At 35.1% G+C, this 22,244-nt stretch overlaps 1 protein-coding gene and 1 long non-coding RNA gene across 12 annotated transcripts; one reads left to right on the top strand and one right to left on the bottom strand.

Annotated features, from left to right (window-relative positions):
- The first annotated feature begins 3,871 nt into the window (after positions 1-3,871).
- On the top strand, positions 3,872-7,593 carry LOC136234199 (uncharacterized). 11 transcript variants are annotated; one of them, XR_010691105.1, is made up of 6 exons: positions 3,872-4,012; positions 4,148-4,909; positions 5,038-5,477; positions 5,695-5,990; positions 7,185-7,298; positions 7,410-7,593. It is a non-coding gene; the product is annotated as an uncharacterized lncRNA (long non-coding RNA). The 11 variants fall into 11 exon arrangements; XR_010691100.1 differs by lacking the exons at positions 7,185-7,298; positions 7,410-7,593 and adding exons at positions 6,388-6,465; positions 6,562-6,843; XR_010691106.1 differs by lacking the exon at positions 7,185-7,298 and having other exon boundaries at positions 7,410-7,591.
- Positions 7,594-12,860: 5,267 nt separating this feature from the next.
- LOC136232375 (isocitrate dehydrogenase [NADP]) lies at positions 12,861-21,309 on the bottom strand. Its single transcript, XM_066021492.1, has 15 exons — positions 21,005-21,309; positions 20,761-20,804; positions 20,502-20,611; positions 20,352-20,389; positions 20,066-20,143; positions 19,746-19,799; positions 19,572-19,673; positions 19,397-19,485; positions 19,226-19,329; positions 18,723-18,791; positions 18,537-18,652; positions 13,901-13,935; positions 13,666-13,808; positions 13,231-13,353; positions 12,861-13,094 (listed from the first exon to the last, which is right to left on the bottom strand). Exons 1-15 carry the CDS (start codon positions 21,252-21,254, stop codon positions 13,001-13,003), a joined length of 1,449 nt encoding a protein of 482 aa, XP_065877564.1. The 5' UTR covers positions 21,255-21,309; the 3' UTR covers positions 12,861-13,000.
- Between the last annotated feature and the right edge of the window lie 935 nt (positions 21,310-22,244).

The raw sequence follows: 22,244 nt of genomic DNA, 5'->3' as shown, positions 1-22,244 counted from the left end.
ACTTTTTTTTTGAAGTAAGATACATTTGTAAGTTAGCCCCGGATATTTGTTACTTATTATAATTATAATTATTTTTATTAGAACTATTGTTATTTTTATTGATGCCGAAGGTGATTTCCTGATTTGATTTTTTTAATTTTCTTTGAATTTCATTTTGCAGGCTATCCTGACCATGTCTGTTCGTGATACTATGATAGCTCGTCTAAAAAAGATGGAGAAAGACCAGAAAGCTGCTCAAAAGAATAAGGAGCCAAACTCCGAACATCGCCCCCTGGTGATTCAAGATATGGGTATTTCCCAAAACCCTGCATCATCAAAACTGAAGCAAGCTCTTTCGGTCACAACGAAGCGAAAACCGAATGCTGCTCCTCCGGCCATTATGAAACTAAAATTAGGGGTGAGCAAAAAGTCCAGTAACCGATGATCAAACCAATAACCGAACCGAAATTTTTGTTTGGTTCGGTAATTTTAATAAATTGGTTCGGTTCGGTTGTCAATTTTTCCCTGTTCAGTATTCGGTTATCGGTTCGGTTATATGGGAAATAAATATTGGTTTAACCGAAAACCGAACTAAATATATATTTAAATAAACATAATATAATTTTACTTATTTATTTGTTTTTCATACTTTAATTTGTACAAGAAATCCTAAAATTTTAGTTTTAAACATTATTGAATTAATTTGTAATATATAAGGTATTTGGTTAATTGAATTTGAAATTGCAAATTCTAAGTTAATAAAGCTCAAATTTCATAATTTATAACATTTTAAATATTTAAATTAAAAATATAAAAATTTCGGTTAGTTGGTTGGTAACCAAACCGAACCAAAAAAATTCGGTTCGGTCAACTTCAGTTATTTTAGTTATTTGATATGGTTCGGTTTTTAAAATTATACAAAATCCGGTTCGGTTATAATCGAACCGAACCGATGCTCACCCCTAACCAAAACCGAATCCAAATGCCAAACCAATTCCTCCTGAAATTCCAAAGTCAAAACCAAGCTAACTTCCTCCAACAGTTCCAAAACCTGTTACCCCTGAAAGTGTTATTCCTTCGGAAGGTTTTCTAACTCCTCCTTCCGGAAATAGAAACCAGGTGGACACTCCTCCTTCGCTTGGACCCTTCGGAGATACTCCAATAATTTCGAAAATTGTAGAAGAAATTTCTCATCTTTCGGTAATGCCAGAAGATGCGGAGTACTTTGAACAACTCAGTGTCCTTTCTGCCTGTCAGGAAGTCCTCAAACGAAAAGCTGCAGTAAGCATCTTCAGTTTTTCCTTTTGGTACTGATCTAAGTTTCCTTTACTTGATGAACCCCTCTTTTTTTAACAAGACCAAGCTGCCACCACCATTCTGGTAGAGCAATATCGATCAAATGCTGAAAAGTATAATGAACAATATCAAGAGCTGCAAAAGCAGATCATGCTGAACAAACAACAAGCTGTCAGTCTAACTTCTTTGAAAAAAGAACTAGCCGAAGCCAAAAAAGGGATTGAGAGAGAGAAACCCAAAAAGGTTGCTGCACAAAAAAGAGAAAAGTTGCTCTCTAGAAGGCTAAAGATGTAGATGACCTTAACAAAGTCATAGGGGAAAGGGATGAAATTATTCGAAGACAACTTCATACCTTTCAGAATCTTCAAGCGAGCCATAACTAACTGCAAACTCAAAAAAACTGCCGATCAGAACAAACTTAACCAATTCTCCATTGACCTTAACCTTCTTCATGAAAAATGCGAGAGTCTTGAAATTCTGTTGGCCAAAGCTCATGAAGAAGCAGATGCTGAAAAAGGCCGAACTGATCTTTTGAGAAAGGGCATAAAACTTGCCCAAGAATCCAACTCTGCTCTTCGCGCCAAAATTAAAGCATTTAAAGAAGATCAATTTTTAAACGTTGCTCTCTTTGCCCGAACCATTTCTGGACTCAATGAAGAGATGCAAAGAATGATTGATTGAGCGAGCGGGCGAGGGATTTAGGACTTAGTCGTTCTCTGAAGTTCAGAGTTTGATTTCTTCATCTTCTCTGGAAGAAACATCACGAAGCGGACTTTGACTTTTGGGTAAGTGTGTTCCCCCCGGAAGACAATGAGGATGTGCCTGAAGCTCCTATTCCAGGGGAATTCCTGAATCCCTTTTGATTTTGTAATACTTTTTGTTGTATTATTTTGCTTGGATGCTTGAACTTCATTAACTTTATGATCTCTAATCAGAATGTGTTTTTGTTTAATGATTGTTGCTAGAACCCTTTTAACATGTATAGATTAGCTTTAATTTAATCAATAAGAAATTCCAATCATAGATGTTAAAATTGATAGAAAAGCATACTTCATTGAATTGCATTCGACTACTTGAAAAGGTAGGATTTTACAATGTTGATTGAGTTTACAAAATGAAAAGATTTAACAAAGCATGAATCAAACTATCTCTGTGATAGGTTTACTGATAAAACTTCCTCAATGTGGACGCATTCCATGTTCTAGGAATAGGCCTTCCATTTAACTCTCGAAGTGTGAGTGCCCATATATTCTTCTATCTGAAATGGACCTTCCCAATTCCTTCCAAGCTTTCCTTTGTCTTGTCTGGTTTGCGAAGCTTCTGCATTCCTCATAACTAGACCTCCTTGGAAAAATTGCCTAGACCGAACCCGTTTATCATGGGTTGCCTTAATTTTCTGATTATAAGTTGTTGTTTTAATAGCCATATGCTCCCTTCGTTCTTCCAAGTAATCCAACTTCTGTCTCATTCTTTCTTCATTATCTTCTAACGAATGGTAAGTTGCCCTTGGACTTAAACTTCCAATTTCGACTGGAACAAAGGCTTCAGCTCCATATGTTAAAGAGAAAGGTGTTTCTCCTGTGGCCGCTCGTGGGGTTGTTCTATATGCCCATAATACATGTTGTAATTCATCCACACATGAACCTTTTGCCTTGCCCAATCTCTTTTTTTTAACCCCTCAACAATAGTTTGGTTCATTACCTCAGTCATCCCATTGCTTTGCAGATGTGCTACTGAAGCTTGATATGTAGAGAATTGCAAAAATCCATGAATGCCTTGTAATCAAATTGCTTCCCATTGTCCGTTATAATGGTATGTGGTACTCCGAACCTGCAAAAAATCATCTTTTCTACAAAGGTTATAATTTAAGCCGAAGTAATGGAAGCCACTGCCTCAGCTTCCACCCATTTAGTGAAATGGTCCACAACAACTATCAAGAATTTTTTTTGGCCTTTAGCTGTTGGGAAGGCTCCAACAATATCAATTCCCCATGTTGCAAAGGGCGAAGTTGGCTGGATTACTCTCATGGCCAAAGCTGGCGACTGGATAATTGGTGCGAATTGTTGATTTTGTATATATTTTTTAACCAACTCTGCCGCATCTGAAGCCATTTGAGGCCAGTAGAATCCTTGTAGCTGTGCTTTCCTTACCAAAGCATTCATGAGCACCACAAATTCCCTCATGAATCTCCTGCATAATTAATTTTCCTTCCTCAAAACCTACACATTTTAACCATGGCCGATCAAATTACTACAAGAAAAAACGCTATCACTGACGCAATCGACCGACGAAATATTTTGTTTAGGAATCACCGACGCAACACCGATAAAAAAATATGGGTCGGAATTCACCTACACATTGACCTACACATTCTTAGAATGTGTAGGGAATTTTTGGGCGGGTAATTCTGGCCCCAATTACCAACATGTTTAGTAGTTGATTTTTATTGTCGGTGATATCACCAACAAGTGTGATTATTCACCGACAAATTAAAATGTAGGAGTCTAAATTATATATAAAAAATTTAACACAATAATAAAATAATAAAATAAGAGTATATATATAGCTAGTTATATTTATTTCTTCTTAACCCTAACCTCCATCTCCCGATTACAGCAGCTGCCGCCCACACACCCAAATCTCCTCCTTGCCATCATCACCGGTGTCGCTGCGGTAGGTCTTACCTCCAGGATTCCGACTATAATTTCACCTCTTCCAGTCTCGATTTACTCTCCAGGTACATTTTAACTTTCTCTCCTTTGGGCTTCTACAATGGCGGAGAGGGATAATCGTTTAGGGCTCAATGTTGGCGTATTATATGTTCTTTTATGGCTATTTTGCCTTAATTTATATGTTTTCTTTGTATTTTCAGTTCATACAGTTTCACCACTTCTATTTCTCCCTAGAAGCTGCTCTGCTCTGCTCTCCTTAATCTCCTATGCTCAGGTAATCGTTTAACCTTTTTCTGTTAATCTCCTCCTTTGTTTGGGTTGTATGTCATATTTGCTTAATTAAGTTGCTTTAATTCATAGATTAATTGTTGGTGTTGGTATCATTATTATTTGGTATCCATTTATGAATGTTTGTTGAGGGTTCAGTTGGGGTTGAAGAGAGCTACTACTGTTTAGATTGGGAGGTTATTTTTTGGAGAATTTTTCTCCAGTAGACTATTGTTCTCTTATTGTTATTCTGTTTTTGGCCTTTAGTACAAAGTAATTTTGGTTCTGAGATCATATAGGGAATGTTTAAGCATCTTTTGAGAAGATGTGTGATAGCAAAATGTTCTGCCATTGCCAATAACTGTTTATTACGAAGAGTTAAAACTAGAATTGCAGTTGTTTCCATGGCTGAAGAAGCTTTTCACATGTGCCATGAGTTTCTTTTCTGTCACAATGTTGATTTCCTATTGCCTTTATCAGGTAATATGGACTTGCTATTCTGCTATCATTCTTGTGGTTACACGAATATCTATGTGCTTCTGAACTAAACTCATTGATTTTAAGGATTTAGTTTGAAGAGGGACTTTGACAAGGAACACTATAAGAAAAATCAGTATCATGGACAGAATTGACCGAGACAAGTTTATTATGGAGATGAGGACTAGAATGGGAATAATTTTCCTGATAAGATAATGGTAAGGGAGTGGGAAACGGCTTCCGATCTCCACCTTGTCTTGTTACTATGCTTTTCATATAACCAGTTTTGTTATTTCACCTTCTTGCTTGTTTGGCTATTACTTAACATCTCTTTCTTCTTTAAAAGTATTACAGATGAACATTATCAGAGAATGGTAAGATGCTTGGTAAGGGTTAAAGCCTTAGGAGTTCTTAGAGATCAATATATTGTTTCAACAAAGTGTGGGAGGTATGTTGAGGGGTTAAAAATCTCTTTTCTACTGTGGTGTTGCGGTTTTTCTTCTGCTAATAGACCATATAAGGAGGCCAGTGGAATTACAGTCTGTTGCAAATGGCGGCACTACCCTAACTCCCCAGTTGGGACAGTGAATATCTTCCGTTGCTGCCCTCGTGTTGAGTCTTATAATTCCTTTGGTGACTATGGGCTTGGTATGGCCATGGACTGGCCCTGCAACTTCTACTACCCTCGCTCCATTCCTAGTCGGTATTGTTGTTCAATTTGCATTCGAACAATACCCAAGATTGCGGAGGTCACCTTCATGGCCTGTCATTCCTATAATTTTCCAAGTAAGGGCTAATGAATTTTGCCTTTTTGTCTTGACCAATCTTGTTTAGAGTTCCCATGTATGAATGTGGAGAAAGGAGGAAAGAAAATGCTTATGTTTCAATTAATTATGTATCCCAAATAATGTCGTGGAAATGGAAAGACTCCACTTTAACAATCTCCATATGAAAATGTAGTTGCTCCTAATTAGAACATCGTTTTTCTCCCTCTAATTATCAGGTTTATAGATTGCACCAACTGAATAGAGCGGCACAACTGGTAACAGCCCTGTCATTTACAGTGAGAGGAGCTGAAATGACCTCTCACAACTTGGAGATAAGCAGTTCTTTGAGTACACTTTTGAATGTCCTTCAGTTCCTCGGCGTAATATGCATGTGGTCACTCTCAAGCTTCCTTATGAAGTTTTATTCCCCAGCTGTCACGGCTTCAGAGTGATGTATGACTTTTATTAAGATTGGTAAAATTGACATGCATCATCATTACAAAGTAGACGATTCCGGTTGCTCTTGATCCAGGTAATCTATACATTAAGATCCGATGTTTTCACATGCTTCTGCTAAGTGAAATTTTAAATTGTTTACTTTGTCTGAAGCATTATGGAAAGATTTGGTAGGATGACTTGAATGAATTTGTTAAAAGTTGAAATTACCAAATTTCTTCTATTTTCAGTTTACAGTTCCTGATCTTGTGATCAGAATGCTAGGATTTTTTTGTCAGTTGATGCTATTCATTTTCTTTTTCTAAATTGTTTCCAAAGTCACAATGTTGATTTCCTATTGCCTTTATAAGGTAATATGGACTTGCTATTCTGCAATCATTCTTGTTATTGTTCTGTCTTCTGTCCTCTATCATATGATATGTGCATAGTTGAAAATATAAGTCCATATTTGAAATAATACACTTTTGCTGAAGTTATTTGGTGCCAATATGTGTGCTGGCCTTCAAAGTTGTGGAAAAAAGGTTGAAACTGTTCACACAAACTGATATTAGGTATGCTTTTTGTTGGATAATTATATAGTTATAAAATTATTTATTTATTGTTGGATGATTAAAATGATTAATTAATTAGTATGTATTATTGTTCAGTAATGGAAGCTTGCATCATCACACAATGCAGCAGTGAAACCCATTTTGCTTAATTTTTTCATTCGACTATGAATCCTTCTGGTGCACTTCTTTGTATTTGTTTTGTATAGTATTTATTTATTTTCTATTTAAATAGTACCATTGTAACATTAGAAATTCATTTAGCTACATACTCTTAAGCACAAATTAGTGAATGTAAGTGATATGGGTATGATGTCGACTTCTGTTATCAAAATTTTATATTTTTTTCTTGACTTGCTGGTGATATATTATTTTGCAAGTATTACTAAAATATTGACATCACATTTGAATTTTTGCTTTGGAGATAATTTATTGCTTTGTTTGTATTAATGTTTTTTAATAATTATCATTATTGTGTAAACAAAGCTGAAAAAACTTAATATAAAAAATATTAACGAGTTCCCTTCAATCCAAATAAATTGACGAAAAATAAAATATAAAAATAATTTTAAAAATAATTCACAATTACCGACGCAATCTACGACGCAATTTCTATCGGTCAATTATTCTAATAAATATTCCGAAAATAGATCACCGACATATATGGGTCGGTGATGTTGTCGGAATTTCCGACACAAATAACTGACGAAAAAATTGTGTAGGTGATATCTTGTCTTGGAAAAAAATTATCGCAACAGCTTACCTACGAGTTCAACGTCGACACGTCACATTTTGTCGGTCTTCTGTCGGTGATGATGATCACCGACACAAATTTGGTTCGTTTTAGTTCGTTTTTGCTTTATTTCCATTTAATTTTAGTATCATTTTGTTATCTTTTAGTTAAAATTAGCAATTCTCATTATTTATGGCATCATCTGTGTTTTTAGGCGTTTTTGGGACTGTTTGAGCATTTCTGAACCAGACCCGTGCCTTTTGAAGCACTTCTGGACAATTCAGGGACCGTCGGAGCACTTTTGGGATTCGTCAGGGACCATTAGAGCAAATTCCGGAAGCCCAGGGACCAAAATGAAGAAAAACCGGACTTAGTCCCAATTTAGTGCATGTCTCACCGAAACAGGCCCTCGTCTCGTCGAGACACAGCCTGTCTCGACGAGACGAGGCGAGCCGATGGTTCCCAAAAGGGAACCATCGCGTGGTGTCTCGACGAGACACCTAGTGTTTCGTCGAGACAACCTTCTGTCTCGTCGAGACACCTTTTGTCTCGACGAGACGAGACGAGACGAGACACTGGGAAGCAATTTCCCTGCGTCTCCTCACTCCCAAGGCGCGAATTTTGACATGGAAAATGCCCAAACTACCCCTAACTAAGCCTGCACTATAAATAGAACATTATGTCATCTTTGTTGGGGTTCCTACTTCTTTTCCCCTTTTTCCTTTTTACTTGTATCAGCTTTTGCTATTTTTGATTTTGTAATTACTTGGAGTTTCTTGAAGATTGGTAGAGGAAAGTTCTATCCCCATTTGTATTCAGAATCAGACAAGCCGGGTTTTAGATTTTTAGTTCCTTAATCTGTCTCTTACTCTGTGCTTATTTATATTAATGATGATTCAAGTTGATAATCTGTGCTTTAATTATTTGGTTGGTTACTAATCCCCATCCAATCTGGGATAGGGATGAGATTGATTGCGTAACCTTGTATGATTAGGGATTTAGGTTTATGGGTTTGTTTCCAATTGATTAGATTATGCAAGCTTAATGTCCTAGATTTATCAGAAATATGATCTTTGCTAGAATGAGATTCGATGATGATCAACTAGCCTGACAATGCTGAACCTAATGCCTTGAGTCTGACAAATATAGGATTGCAGATAGATAGTTACCTGACCAAGGAACTATCTAATCCGAATTAGCATAATCTGACCTCGCTAGAGACCACTAGAAGTGCGGTCCAGTGGCTGGGCTACGGCTTTAGCCTTAATCACCAAAGAACCTAATGCTTTGCATGATCTGGGTTATATGCCTAATCAAGACATCAACCGAATGCATGTGAATAGACTACATGAGATTGTCCATCTTCACGTGGTTAATTAGGAGATTACTGTCAATTATCATTAGGATATAAACCCGAATCCCAGTAAATCATACATTAAATCCAATTAAGGGAATCCCCATCTTAGATTGTTTCATCAATTAATTCGAATCCTCCCCTATCAAACGCTTTTACCTTTTATTTTAGAAATTTGTCTCCTTAATCACTCCACAATATATTCAACCTTTCGAACAATTACGTTTCCTATCTTAGGTCGACTAGTTGTGATAAATAGTCCTTGTGGTTCGATCTTATGCTTAAGCACTGTATTACTTGTTGCGATAGGATACACTTGTCCTATTAATTGCTATATACTTTACGAGCATCAGTAAGATACCTGTGACAAGGTAAGTGAGGATAGGATAAAACCACTCAGAAGATTCATCAATGGCCATCACTTCAATTTGATCAATGCTCGGCGAAGAAATTTGCTCTATTCGGCAGGCACAATACTTGAGTACCTTGATGAGGAAGGTGACAATGATGATGAGATTGAGAACCTTATTCAAGAAGCATATGATGATGGAAGTGATAATGATGATGATGATTATGGTTCCGACGAGATTAGGAAGGAAGACTAGGAAGTTAAAGATTTGTTGTTTTCTAGAGGGGTAAACTACACCAATGGTACCTGAACTTTACTTAGTTTACACTTTGGTACCTAGATTACATTTTATCTCAAAAATATACCTGAAGTAATGATGACCGGACAATTTAGTATATTTTACCGGTTAATGACCGGTCAATGTGAGTTTCATAAGTTAATTACATCAATAGTACCTAAACTTTACCATAATTCACACTTCAGTACCTAGATTATATTTTATCCTAAAAACATAACGCAAGTAAAGGTGACTAAAAAATTTAGTTTATTTGATCAGTTAGTGATCGGGTAACATGAACTAAACATTGGAACTCACCATACACTCAATTAACGATGACATTATTGTAATTTTATGTTAATTGAGTGTATGATGGGTCTCAATTTTTAATTTAAAATTATCAAACTCACATTGACCGATCACTTATCAGTCAAATGTACAAAAATATTGAGTCATTTTTACTTAAAGTGTATTTTTTTGACAAAATGAAATTTAGGTACCAAAGTGTGAATTAGAGTAAAGTTCAGGTACTATTAGTGTAATTTACTTATCAAAATTGCATTGACTGGCCATTCACCGGTAAAATATACTTAATTGTCCGGTCATCATTATTTCAGGTATATTTTTGAGACAAAATGTAATTTAGGTACCAAAGTGTGAATTTGGATGAAGTTCAGGTACCATTGGTGTAATTTACTCTTTTCTAGAGTTAAGAATACTATTAATGTTATTAATTATTTGAAGTTGAACTTTAGTCTTGAGTTTTAACTTTTAAATCGGTATTATGAGTTGATGACTATGCCTTAGTAATTAACTAGAACTTAACTCATGCATTTTATGATTTTATTGTTGGTATTTAACTATTTTTTATTATTTATGACTAGTATTATGAATTTATAATTTTTTTGTGCGCCTTGTGTCACTCTGGCGCACGTCTTAAGTTGCGCCTTGCGCTAAGGCTTCAGGACCCCCTTGCACCTTAAATAACTATGAATATATATTTAACATTAATTATATTAGCATGTGTTATCATATCCTTTAGGGGTGGGAAAAAAAACCGGTCAAACCGGTAATCGAACCGAAAACCGACAATCCGAACTGAAAAAAACGGTTAACCGAATTGATGGTTTTTTTAATGGTTACAAAAATAGATAGATATCGGTTTCGGTTTCGGTTTCGGTTTCAGTTTCGGTTTCGGGTTAGAGTGTTCAAAAACCGCGGTTAACGGTTAACCGAACCGTTTAATAAATATAAATTTTAAAAAAAATATATAAGCCATTTGACGACGAAGGCAAGGCAAATATAAATATAAATACATAAATTATACTGTTTAATATAAATATATAGATTATAACATAGATTAATATAAATATATAACATAGATTATACTGCTTTATGTCGTAATAAGTACTTTGACGAAATATTATTTACATTTCTTTATGTTTTAAATGTAAACTTGATGGATTGTTTTTTAGTTCGGTACTTATGTTTGAATTCTAATCTTTTATATGAATTCGTTTCGTTTGAATTTTTGAAATTATGTGTATTTTAATATTGTTTAAAAAATTTAAGTTTGGGTAAAAATTTAACCGTTGATTTTTGGTGAACTAGTGAGAATTGGTTAAAAACCGTTAACCGAAAAACCTAACCGAAATTAGTGGTTAACCGATTGATATGGACCGATTTCGGTTTGGATGGTTAAAAAACCGTTGATAACGGTTCGGTTAATTTTTTTACCTAATGGACCGGTTAACCGAACCGTGCCCACCCCCAATATCCTATTGTGTGTATGGAGTTAAATAATAAATATTATTTATTTATTTTTTCACATATGACATATTGCTTTGAAATCTAGAGCAGGTTGTGAGGCAATCGCCCCTAATCCCTTCCAAAATTTTGCTCAAGGATTCCGCATATGGTAACTACTTTTGGCATATCGCGTTCACTTATTATAAAGAATATAGAGGTGGACAGTGTGCGTGCGAGTGTGGTTTTAGCTCAAAGTCTGAAAAATGTGTTGCGGACGATGCATCTTCCAATATGAGAAAGGTGTTGCAACAAATCTATAAGTTTGAAATTGAAGATTTAAAATACAAGCAAATTTTGACAATGAGGAAAGTTATATAGCAATGCATTCTATGTGTAAAAGAGAGCATAAAAGGGGATCCGATAAATTGACTGCTGACTACAATGGAGAAACGTTGTAACTCTGCAAGGAAAACTCAAAAGTAGGAAATTGCAAGTAAATATTTAGTTTTGGTATTTTATATGTACTAAACATGGATTTTTATTTTCCCATTTTCTTTAAATGACAAAAAAAACTGAATGATTTTATTAAAATGACTATCACCTTTAATGTTTTCCCCTTTTAACTAACAATTAATTTTTATTCTAAATGGTTATTTTTTTTCTACATAACAATACTTATTTGTCGTTTAAATGTAACAATTATAATTTCGTATTGTATGGGCTAATTGAAATCTAACATCTTAAAATAATAAGAGCATGATCTTTATGCTCTTTATACCAAATATAGATAATATCCTAATATTAGTAATATACAAAATATTATATATATATATATATATATCCTCCATAGGGGCAAATAATACGATTAAAATAATTTTTATCCAAAAAATAATAATTATAGAAAACTAGAGATCAAAGCTCAAGTAAAATAGTAGCAGAAATATCAAATCAAAATTCAAGTAGGAACAAAAAAATACCAAAGCAGAGAGGCAAAGATCAGAGAGAGAGAGGCAAAAATCAGAGATGGAGTGTCGGACCAACGATCCAACTACACTGGGATTGGCTGCCGATTTTAATTTAATCTTAGTTAGGATTAAAGAGAATAAGAGATACTGATGGTTTGTTTTAGGACCTATTTAGTTTTACATTTAAATATTTACTTTTTTATTGTAAACAAAACTACGTAGTTCTAATTAAATAAAACGACGTCGTTTTGCTTTAAAATAGAATTAAAAAAAAATAAAAAGAAAATAAAAAGAAAATATTAAATTTAAAATCATTCGTCATCCTCAATTATAGAACCAGTAAACCCTAAACCTCCATTGATGGAGGAGGCAACGCTATAAAACTTTAAAATTAATACCTGGATTTTTTAAAAAATACAAATGTCAGTTGGGGCAACAGTGCCCCCATACTGGATTCGCCCAGTGTGTGTGTGTGTATATATATATATATATATATATATAAAGTAAGGTGTTGCTTAAAATGCAATCTTGAATCAATTCCAAGGGATTATTGTGTCAGCCTAACTCTAAGGATGGGTTCAACAACCACCAGAAACTAGAAAGCAAAAGCAATTTCACATTATGTAATTATCATAGGTTTCTAGGTGCTATTTGTTATTTCATGCTAAGGTAGGATTCATACAAGCATATCAATAAACATGCCCTACTATCCTATAATTATTTTGATTCCTCAGTTCGAATGTTCCTTTTTATGCAAGTTTGCTATATATCTTCATCAAGTCCATAATTAGAATAATGATGAAAAAGGAAAGGAGCTGTTTATTCAATTGATATTTCAGCCAATAATAAATTTATCTCATGTCCAGAATGCACATTGACACATTTCAAAATTATATGCTTAAAGAGATTGATTTGAATAAAAAAATTTAACTAAATTAACCATCATCTTCTACCTTTCCTTGGACTTTGAATTTCAAATATATTCTCAATTGTATAAAATAAATTGTAAAAAAAATCTCAATTTGATGATGGGAAACATACAAAATGTTATCAGCAAAAAGTCATCCCGATCTTGGGATTTCTCTTTATAAAAGAAAATATAAATATATGCTTACACAACCGCAGGTTCCTGAAGCTTTGCTGCTAAACACTGTGCAACAGCATCAATAAATTCTTCTGTGTTCAAGTAAAACTCTCTGGAGACCCTGTACACATTAAGCAGCATAATAAACCTGATCGATCATAACTTGAAGGACGATATCTCTATACATAATGCCTTTTCTACCTGGTACGTAACTGATCATAAAGATAAAACAAAAAAAAAAAAAAAAAAACACTTACTTTGGACCGTGCATCAAAATGGCAAGATCCTTTGTCATTTTTCCTCCTTCCACTGTCTCAATGCATGAAGCTTCCAACTTGTGCACAAAATCAAGCAACCTTTCATTTTTATCCAATTTGGCCCTTATAGATAGACAGTAGACATAAATTCAAAATGTCAATTTTTATAATTTCTTGTGAAAAAATTAACATGTACGATTCATATGAAACAAATGGCTCCTAAAAGTTTAACAAAAATCCTGATTCATTTCTCACTACATAATTTTCAACCAGTATACACAAGAATCCAGATTAGTATAAAGAGTGCACAGTAGTATCAATTAATCAACTTAAACTTCTTACTATCAAAAAAAAAAAAAAATCAACTTAAACTTCTGAAAATTAAAGAGATTTGTCATTTCAACTGGAAACAAACAGCAAAAGTAGTAATATTACCTATGTTCCAGCCCTCGTGTCCATGCAAATATTGAAGCAATACTGTTCGTGCTAGTTTCCTGTCCTTTCTGATACAATCGGAAATGCCGAGTTACAGTACCATGAGCTGCCTCAGCTTCAAGTGTCTTTCCATCTGATGATAACTGCACATTTTGCAGTTGTTAAGGAACCACATCAAAGAGCACAAGAAATCACTCAATATTAGTTACGAGGATAAATATAACTTGATACAAACCAATACAGAAGTCATGAGACCTAACGAGCCAAATCCTGCAAAAAATGAACCAAGTTTAGACATGACTACTGAAAATCCCATCTGAATGTGCAAGATCATTCTTTAAGAAAACCAAAACTGTTGCTCACTTCAGTTGGCACTTGTTAGTCATGCCTCTTCAAGTAAATATAATGAGATCAATAAACTATTATTGATAATAAATTTGAAATGCAAAGTTCGTCTTTTCCTGCTGACTAGTTGTGTTGAGTTAGACAGCTATCTCAATGCCATACATGTCATATACATAGCTACAACAAACACTTCTTGGTTGGATCATGCTTTTCAGGGCAGTCAAGAAATGCTCAATTTAAAATAAAATTAGAGACTAGAAAGACACTCATTAATTTAGTATTTGATGGATGACAGTACAAACTGTCAATAAAACAAGAGTATAGGAAAAGGAAAGAATCAGAAAAACCCATTTCGCAAACAGTTGTTATGCTATATACACAGGACTGAAGTTGGCATGTAATCTTACTGACTACAATAAAGCACATAAGTGCTCATCAGATAAATCTTGGAATTTAGTTGACAGGAAAAATTATCATAAAATGCAGAATATTTGTAAGTCAAGATCACACGTCTGTAACATCAGAGATTAAATTTTGGAGGGGAAAAAAAGATATTTGGGCTGCTCTTCAAATATTTAAACTGCTGGCGCTAGAAAAATGTACATCAGGTTGATGCCACTCTGTACTTTGCTGAGTACACAAACAACTTGATTTTGACTATGCAAAAAAGCACAAATTTGCAACACCATTATGTATATTAACTATTTAGGTTTCAAATCAGAATTTGAAAACATAGCTAAGCATTTAAGAAATGTGTTTGACATACTACGTATAAAAGATAAATTTTCTTTTTGGTAAGTAGATCAGATTAATCAGCTTGAAGTTGCTCAGTCACCTTTTAGGCGGCTTCTCTCCCAATTAAAGCCTACGCTACGTCGGCTAGGACTTGAACTCGAGATCTACTTAAGAGACTTAAGGCTCTTATAGCTCAAACCAACCTTAATTGGTTACACATAAATGATAACTGCTCTAGTATAAGTAGGCTGATAGGCCCTTATAATAAAATCTGAAATTGGGAAGTTATAAAGAAGTAAAGATGAGTAGGGATGCAACGGAGCAGGTTATCCGTCCCCGACGGGGATTCGCCCCAACGAGGATGGGGAATCCCCATTTATTTTCCCTATGGGATGAGGATGGGAAAAAACTTCCACAGAGGCGGGGACGAGTACCTCTTTCCCCACCTCACGGGAATTACCATCTCCATGTAGTTTATATGGATGTTGAGATGTTTAATTTTATTTTTCTTATATTTTCTAGATTGATATATTACTTATGAAATTCTGATTGATGCATTTTTTTCGTATCAAGTATGCTAATGTTTTATAAATTTGATTTGCCTAATTGTATTATACAACAACAACAACAACAAAGCCTTAGTCCCGAATTGTATTATACGGCAAAATATTAAATTTCATTAAAGAAAATCTTATTTAGAATTTCAGAAATGGGAAATGTGGATCCCATTGATAGAAACAAAACAAGGTAACCTTCCCAACCCAAACAGTAAATAAGCAAGATGATATGAATACAGAGAGCTGATATTGAATTAATCCAAAATTAGGAATATAAGGAACAAGGATAAGAACTCTCTCCCCTCTGCTCAAAACAGACCCCTGCTACAAAGCAGAAAATGCATAACAAAATCACCCTTATCTCCTTCCCTTCCCAAAATACCCCAGCCAACTCATCTGTAGGTTATAACAACTTTCACCTACATACCCCTACTCTTAACCATAGTTATTAGACTCGTACGAGTCGCGAGTCGACTCGTACGAGTGTCGATACGATTCAGGAGGATTTCGAGACGACTCTATGCTCTGAGTCGAAACCTTCCTGAATCGGCCATGACTCGGCCGAATCGTTGGTGACTCGGCCGTATCGGCCGAGTCACCCAAGTCGGTCGAGTCATGGCACTGCTTGAAAAAAAAAATTAAACTTACAGATGAGATTTAGTGGAATAAATGATATTAATGTTGTGCTGTACGGTAATGCATTGAAACTTGAAAGATCCATTTTGAAACAGCCTGTATACCTTCTATGCCTATTATAGCAGAAGTTATTAAATTTATTTGTGCTGTATACGTTAAAGTTTATGACTCTTCAGTTAAAGTTAAACAAAAAAAAAATAAAAGGAAGAAATGTAGAGATGTTTCAAATAATTATGACTCTTCACTTGAAGTTATGAAATTGAAAGATGACTCTTCAACTTCTATTAAAAGGTTATATATTTCAAAACTTGTCTTCGATTTATTTGTTATTAACTTATGGCACAGCTATATCACACTTAGACCCCTTTGCAAAGAGTTGGTGTTGAGATAACAACTGAAAGGTAAGCTCCAAATACTGTAAGTGCTCCTCCAAGTCTTACTATAGATTAGGATGTCATCAAAGAAAACCAATATAAACCTACATAAATAAGGCTAAAATATAGTATTCATTAGTGATTGAAAAGTAGTAGGAGCATTGGTTAGCCCAAAGGGCATCACCAAGAATTCATAATGCCCTGAATGTGTTTTGAAGGCAGTTTTGGGTATATCTTCTTCACGTGAAAACTGCAGCTCCCTTGAGTTCATCTATAAGTTCCTGAATAACAGGAATAGGAAACTTATCCTTGATTGTCAACTTGTTGAGTTCTCTGTAATCAACACAGAATCTCCAGGTGCCTTCTTTCTTTTTTACAAGTAGAACTGGGGAAGCATAAGGGTCTGTGCTTGGCTGAATAACAACAGTTTTAAGCATTTCAGCTATCAATCTTTCTATTTCATTCTTTTGATGGAAAGAATATCTGTATGGCCTGACATTAACTGGTTCAGTAGTTTTTATGGGTAGGGAATGGTCATGAATTCGTTTCGGTGGTAAGGCTGTGGGTAGTGGTAGGAGTAGTATTTGGTTTGGATGGAGTATTTGGTGTCCAGGTTTTGTTTGATAAGGGTGAAGGAAAGGTTGGTTTGGGTTTTAGGTCTTCCATTATGGCCTTAGCATGCAATTCCTGGTATTTAGCATGTTGAATGGCAATGTATCAGGTTGGAAAGACCTTACAGAGGTGCGTATGAAACTGTTGCAGTAGAATGGATCGGTGATAGTTGTATACAACTTTTACAAGCGTAATTTAACCTTTTCGAATTGATCCTAATAGGTTTCTACTGTGGTAGTTTGTCTGAGTGAGTCAGTTGCTCCACTGCATTGAGGATCACCTTATCCGGAAATTGTTTGATCACTTCATCGATGAATTCTGGCCAAGTTGTACCAGAATGGTTGGGCTTCCAATTTCGATACCATTTCTTTGCTCTTCCTTGCATGAAGAGTCATGCCAGATCTACACGTTTTTCCTCACTTATTTCAAAGATCTGGAAATATTTACTACATTTACTAGCCCATAATTCTGCCTCAGATCCATCAAACGATGGTAATGCACAACGTGGAAGCATCTTAATAAAAGATACAACTCCTTTATTACCAGAGGTCTCTCCTTGGAAGGTACCAGATGGAGTAGAACCGAGAATTCCTTTTGATCTAGAGAAGGCAAACTTCTCTTTGAATTGCTGGAATTGGTGAAGAGGTGGTGTTAATGACTCATGTTCAGGTTCAATGAACCTGGTGATGGTTGTGAATGAGAGTTTCTAGGGTTTGGTGAGAGGTGAGTAAGGACGGCTGCATGGTTGATTGCTCTTTCCTGAGCAAATTCTGTTCCGCCAACAGAGCTTCGATCCTCTGGTTCTGATTCTGCTGTTCGTCAGAAATTTTCTTAGTCGTCATCGACTCAGTTATGCACTTAGTGCCTTCAACTGCTCTGCTAAGGCATCCATTTGTATCTTCGTCGCTGCTCGAGTTTGTACCATAAACAACCAAGAGAACCGTTGTCTTTGATACCAATGTCAGAATTGCCGATCCAGAACAGAAGAGAGATAAAGAAGAAAGAGAGAGTTGAGAGAATATAAGAAGAATTTATAAAGGAAAAAACTATTAATTCTATTGATAACTTTGCTCGTATGAGCATACCTTGTTATATTGGTTAGAATGGTTTAAAAGGACAGTTACCCAATATTGCCAGGTTTCTTCTTTCTCTGATACGTAACACAATCCCCATCCCCACCTCACCCTATTTGCAGCCCTACAAACAACTCGAATAAAATATTAAAGGAAGCAGCTTTGGAGTAGCTTCCATTTTGAACAAACATCATCTATTTCTAATAAATGGGTTGAGAATTACCACCCACTTGGTAATGCTAGAAAAACCACTAACCAATAGAGTTTTTGAAAAGAAACTTTAGTAGAGACTGGGTTTCACTGAAGGAAAAAAATATTAGAAAAAATGAGACAGGTATTTCATCTCCTTGTTTTGGAACACCCTGGTGATCTCCATGTGTATTAGGATGCATAGCTAAGATTCCTTATGAGGTATCTCAAAATTGAAAGTAACGTATAAAATGGCTTATAAAAACCGGCAGTTTTGCACATCATATTGGCTAATACTAAATAAGCAAGACACAATAGACCAAGAAAACTAAAGTGAACAATTACAACACCTTGAGCTAGTAAATCACTTTGGACATCTCCATCATAATTTTTGCAAGCCCAAACATAACCACCTTCACTCTTTAAACAATAGGCAACCATATCATCTATTAGTCGATGCTCATACCTGAAACCAAGGACATACAATCAGTAAATTTTATCCCGGTTAAATACTCGACATAAGACATAATTCATACCAAATTGAATGTTCTTCAAACTTGTCCTTCCACTTCTCTTCATATACCTCCTGGAATAGGTCCTTAAACCTGTGAAGATACTACATGTAAATATAGTTGTGCAATTCTTCTCACATTTATCCAATACATACAGACAAAAGAGGGGCTTACAAATTGATTCAAATATAATATGAAAATAGTATGTATTATAAATTTAAAAGTTATACGTTTGATACAATTTTATCACAATATATCCTAATTTATATTTTAAATGTGCTCTCTGCTGTAGTTAAGTAATTTAACTACTTATTTCTCAGTTCCAAGTTCAGAAGCTACTTTTTCGTTAATTTTTAAATCAATTATGGATGTTATATATATACAACTTACAGAATTTCATAGAAATCTTAAATCGTGACCATGCTTTTGCATGGTTAACAGTTTTTTAGAGATTAACTGAGATACAAATAAAATTCCAGGTTAGAGGCATGCAGTGCAATAAGATTACTAACTAGGAATCCAGATACCTGCCATCATATTTCTTCAGAATAGTGTTTTTGGTGCTCAAGTAAAGAGGCCACTTCTTTTCGAATGCCAAAGACATTGATGACTCAGCAAAAGCTTGAATAGACTAACAAACAAAGATCAGGAAACTCTTTACAGATTGAAAACGAAAATATCAATGCAAGAAAACTAACCTGATCAACATTATACATTGCAAGTGCCACACCTGGCCCCTTAAAATCGTAAATGTCAAGCTCCATTGGGCTATCACCATTCTCTGGTACTGCATAATAGCAAGAACATTAGCACAAATACTATCTTCGACAAAATAAGCTTCCCCAGTCTGGTAATATAAATTTCAAAGCTCACCGAAAACCATTTTAAGCTTCCCTGGCCCTTTAATAACAGCATCTGTGGCACGATATTGATCACCAAAGGCATGTCTACCAATGCATATGGGTTTCTTCCAACCTGTAGACCTGTTTATAAGTACCAAGTAGTGCTTAAGAGACACTCACGCTTACAGAAGTGACTGAAAAATACCAGGAACGATTCTTGGAATATTCCGGCAGAGAATAGGTTCACGAAAAACAGTTCCTAAAGAAGTAACAAATTCTTCCATTAAAAGCATCAAAAGTAAAATTTAAGCATAAAAAATATCTGTATAAATAAAGATATATCCATGCCATAAAATTCAAATTGAGATGATCACGAAATCAGTGTCAAAAGATCAAATAAAAACTTCAAACAACCACTATAGCAATTCATGATCAGTCAATCATTTCATTTCCAGGCATATTTAAATGAAAACATAAAATATACAAACATTATAATTTAACATATAAAAGCCACAATTAACAAACCGTTCAATATGTTTCTGATTGTGCCATTAGGGCTCCTCCACATAGACTTCAGGCAAAATTCTTTAACTCTGGTCTCATCTGCAGATATCGAATAAAATATATCAATAGGATTTGATGCTATGAAATCCACAAAACATCCTCTGATCACAAAAAGAAAGCAACTTAAAAAGTGCAACAAAGAATTTCTTAACCTCCATATGAACTAGCACATTTAAGTCAAAAAGCTTGTGCTTGATATATAATGTGACAGCCAACTAAAAAAGGGAAATTATAATAATAACTTTACCCGGAGTTATTGTTGCACATTTCACAGCAACATTATACCTGCAGCGCATAAAGATCTTCAGATGAAACTTGAAATATGTTTAATACTTTAATATTGGTAGATTGAACTAATTGGCCATGGAGAAATATATATCATGTGTAGACAGCTTACTTAAGAGTGGCCTCAGCACTTTCTACAGTGATCTTATCATCGGTAGCATCACGATTCAATATCCCCAGATCAAAATATTTGATTTCCAAATCCAAATGAGGAAATATCAGCTGCAATTGCCAAGAAAAGCTCCCTATTAAAACTAATGAACATTCTTTCAGAACGACTGTATGCTTTTCAAAATTACTTTACTTTGCGCATAAAATTTGAAAAAAAAAATAAAGGAAAGAAAAATTGATGAGAAGTCAAACAAGCAGACCTTGTCCTTAATCATGCTCCAAATGACTCTCGTCATTTCATCACCTAACCATGAAAAGGAATAAGAATAACAACGGAAAGAAACGAAACTATGTTCATTCATAAATCAAGGAATATAACTGCAGTGAGTCAAAATTGAGAGTGCAAAACCGCATATAAAGAAATAAACAAACAGCTCTTGTAATCCATTTCTCGCCAAGCAAACAAAGCATATTCAAATAAGTAGGGACTTAGGGAGGTTTTACCGTCCATTTCAACGATTGGGTTTTGAACATGAACACGATCAAAGGCAGTCGAAGAAGCGAAACAACGAAGAGAAGGAGCTTGAACAAACTGATAAGAGAAAGAAACGCCAGTCCGGAAGAAAGATCGTCCATGGAAGAGGTTAGAATTGGAAGAGAAAGGGAAGGCATGGTTTATAGTTGATGATTTGGAAGGGGATAGCATCTTAGCACCAGACATGGCTAGCAATCGGTGTCTAGCAACGGTTAGCATTGGGAGATGGTTGTAATAGCGTTTTGAAGACAGTAGGAAGTGCGGGCCTTCTTGTCCTCTTTTGGTCCAACCTCGAACCTCTCCCTGTTTTGCGAGTGAATTTTCGGTTTTTTTTTTTTTTGGTAGGCAAAGGAAAAAGAAAAAAAAAAAAAAGAAAGAAAAAAGCAAAAACCAGAAAAAACTTAATCTGGGATTAGTCTGGGAAAGCTAACCCCAACTTGATCAGTAGAAAGGAAGGAAAAAAGGAAGTCCGGAGGCGACGAGAAGGTAGAGGTCCCAAAAATCCTTTCTTGCCCCTCAGCCGCAAGGCGGTCAGCAACCTTATTATGCTCTCTGAACACATGCCCCAAACTGATCGTATCAAATGAAGAACATTTGATGCCTTTAAGTAAATTTTGGCTACCTAGACAAGAGGACCTATTATCAGAGATACTCTTCACAGTTTCAAGGTTGTCGGATTCCACACTCAACCTTTTTAAACTCAGGTTCTTAGCGAGCCTAAGCCCTGAAAAGATACCCCAGAGCTCAGCAGAGAAAGAAGAACCCACTCCTAGGTTCTGAGCAAAGCCAGACACTCAAACACCGAGATTCTTCAATAATAAATTACTAATAAAAAATAAATTAAGAGACACTAAGAGGTGGAGAGAGACTTTCTATTAATACCTAAACTTCTCCATCAAAAAAATAGAGATGATGAAAAGACTCTTAGTGATTTGAGGAGCCACTAAGAGACTATTGGAGCTGATTTTTCATTCTCCCTCCTTAAATTTTAACTTAAGAGTCAATCTAAGAGGCTGTTGGAGATTCTCTTATATCTTTAGACTCATTATAATACAACACATTTTATTAAACTTGATATTTTTATTATTAACTTTCATGAAATACTTTTACTATATCTATTATCATTTAACACCACTTATACCTCACTTCTCATCCTTCGTGCAATCCAATTTCAATTTTATATATCAATTCAAAATACAAGTTCTTCGT

The sequence above is a fragment of the Euphorbia lathyris genome, chromosome 6 (genome assembly GCF_963576675.1).
Source record: "Euphorbia lathyris chromosome 6, ddEupLath1.1, whole genome shotgun sequence".
In the NCBI taxonomy this organism is placed as follows: Eukaryota; Viridiplantae; Streptophyta; class Magnoliopsida; order Malpighiales; family Euphorbiaceae; genus Euphorbia; species Euphorbia lathyris.
Note: the sequence above shows the minus strand (reverse complement) of the source record. Positions and strands in the feature narration are given on the sequence as shown.

Excerpts from the sequence above, each read along its gene's own strand:
- LOC136232375 (XM_066021492.1), bottom strand. The coding sequence starts at position 21,254 with ATGCTAACCGTTGCTAGACACCGATTGCTAGCCATGTCTGGTGCTAAG. Across the intron at positions 13,809-13,900 it reads GTCTCATGACTTCTGTATTG|TTATCATCAGATGGAAAGAC; the intron begins GTTTGTATCAAG and ends CAAAATGTGCAG. Across the intron at positions 13,354-13,665 it reads ACACGAGGGCTGGAACATAG|GGCCAAATTGGATAAAAATG; the intron begins GTAATATTACTA and ends TCTATCTATAAG.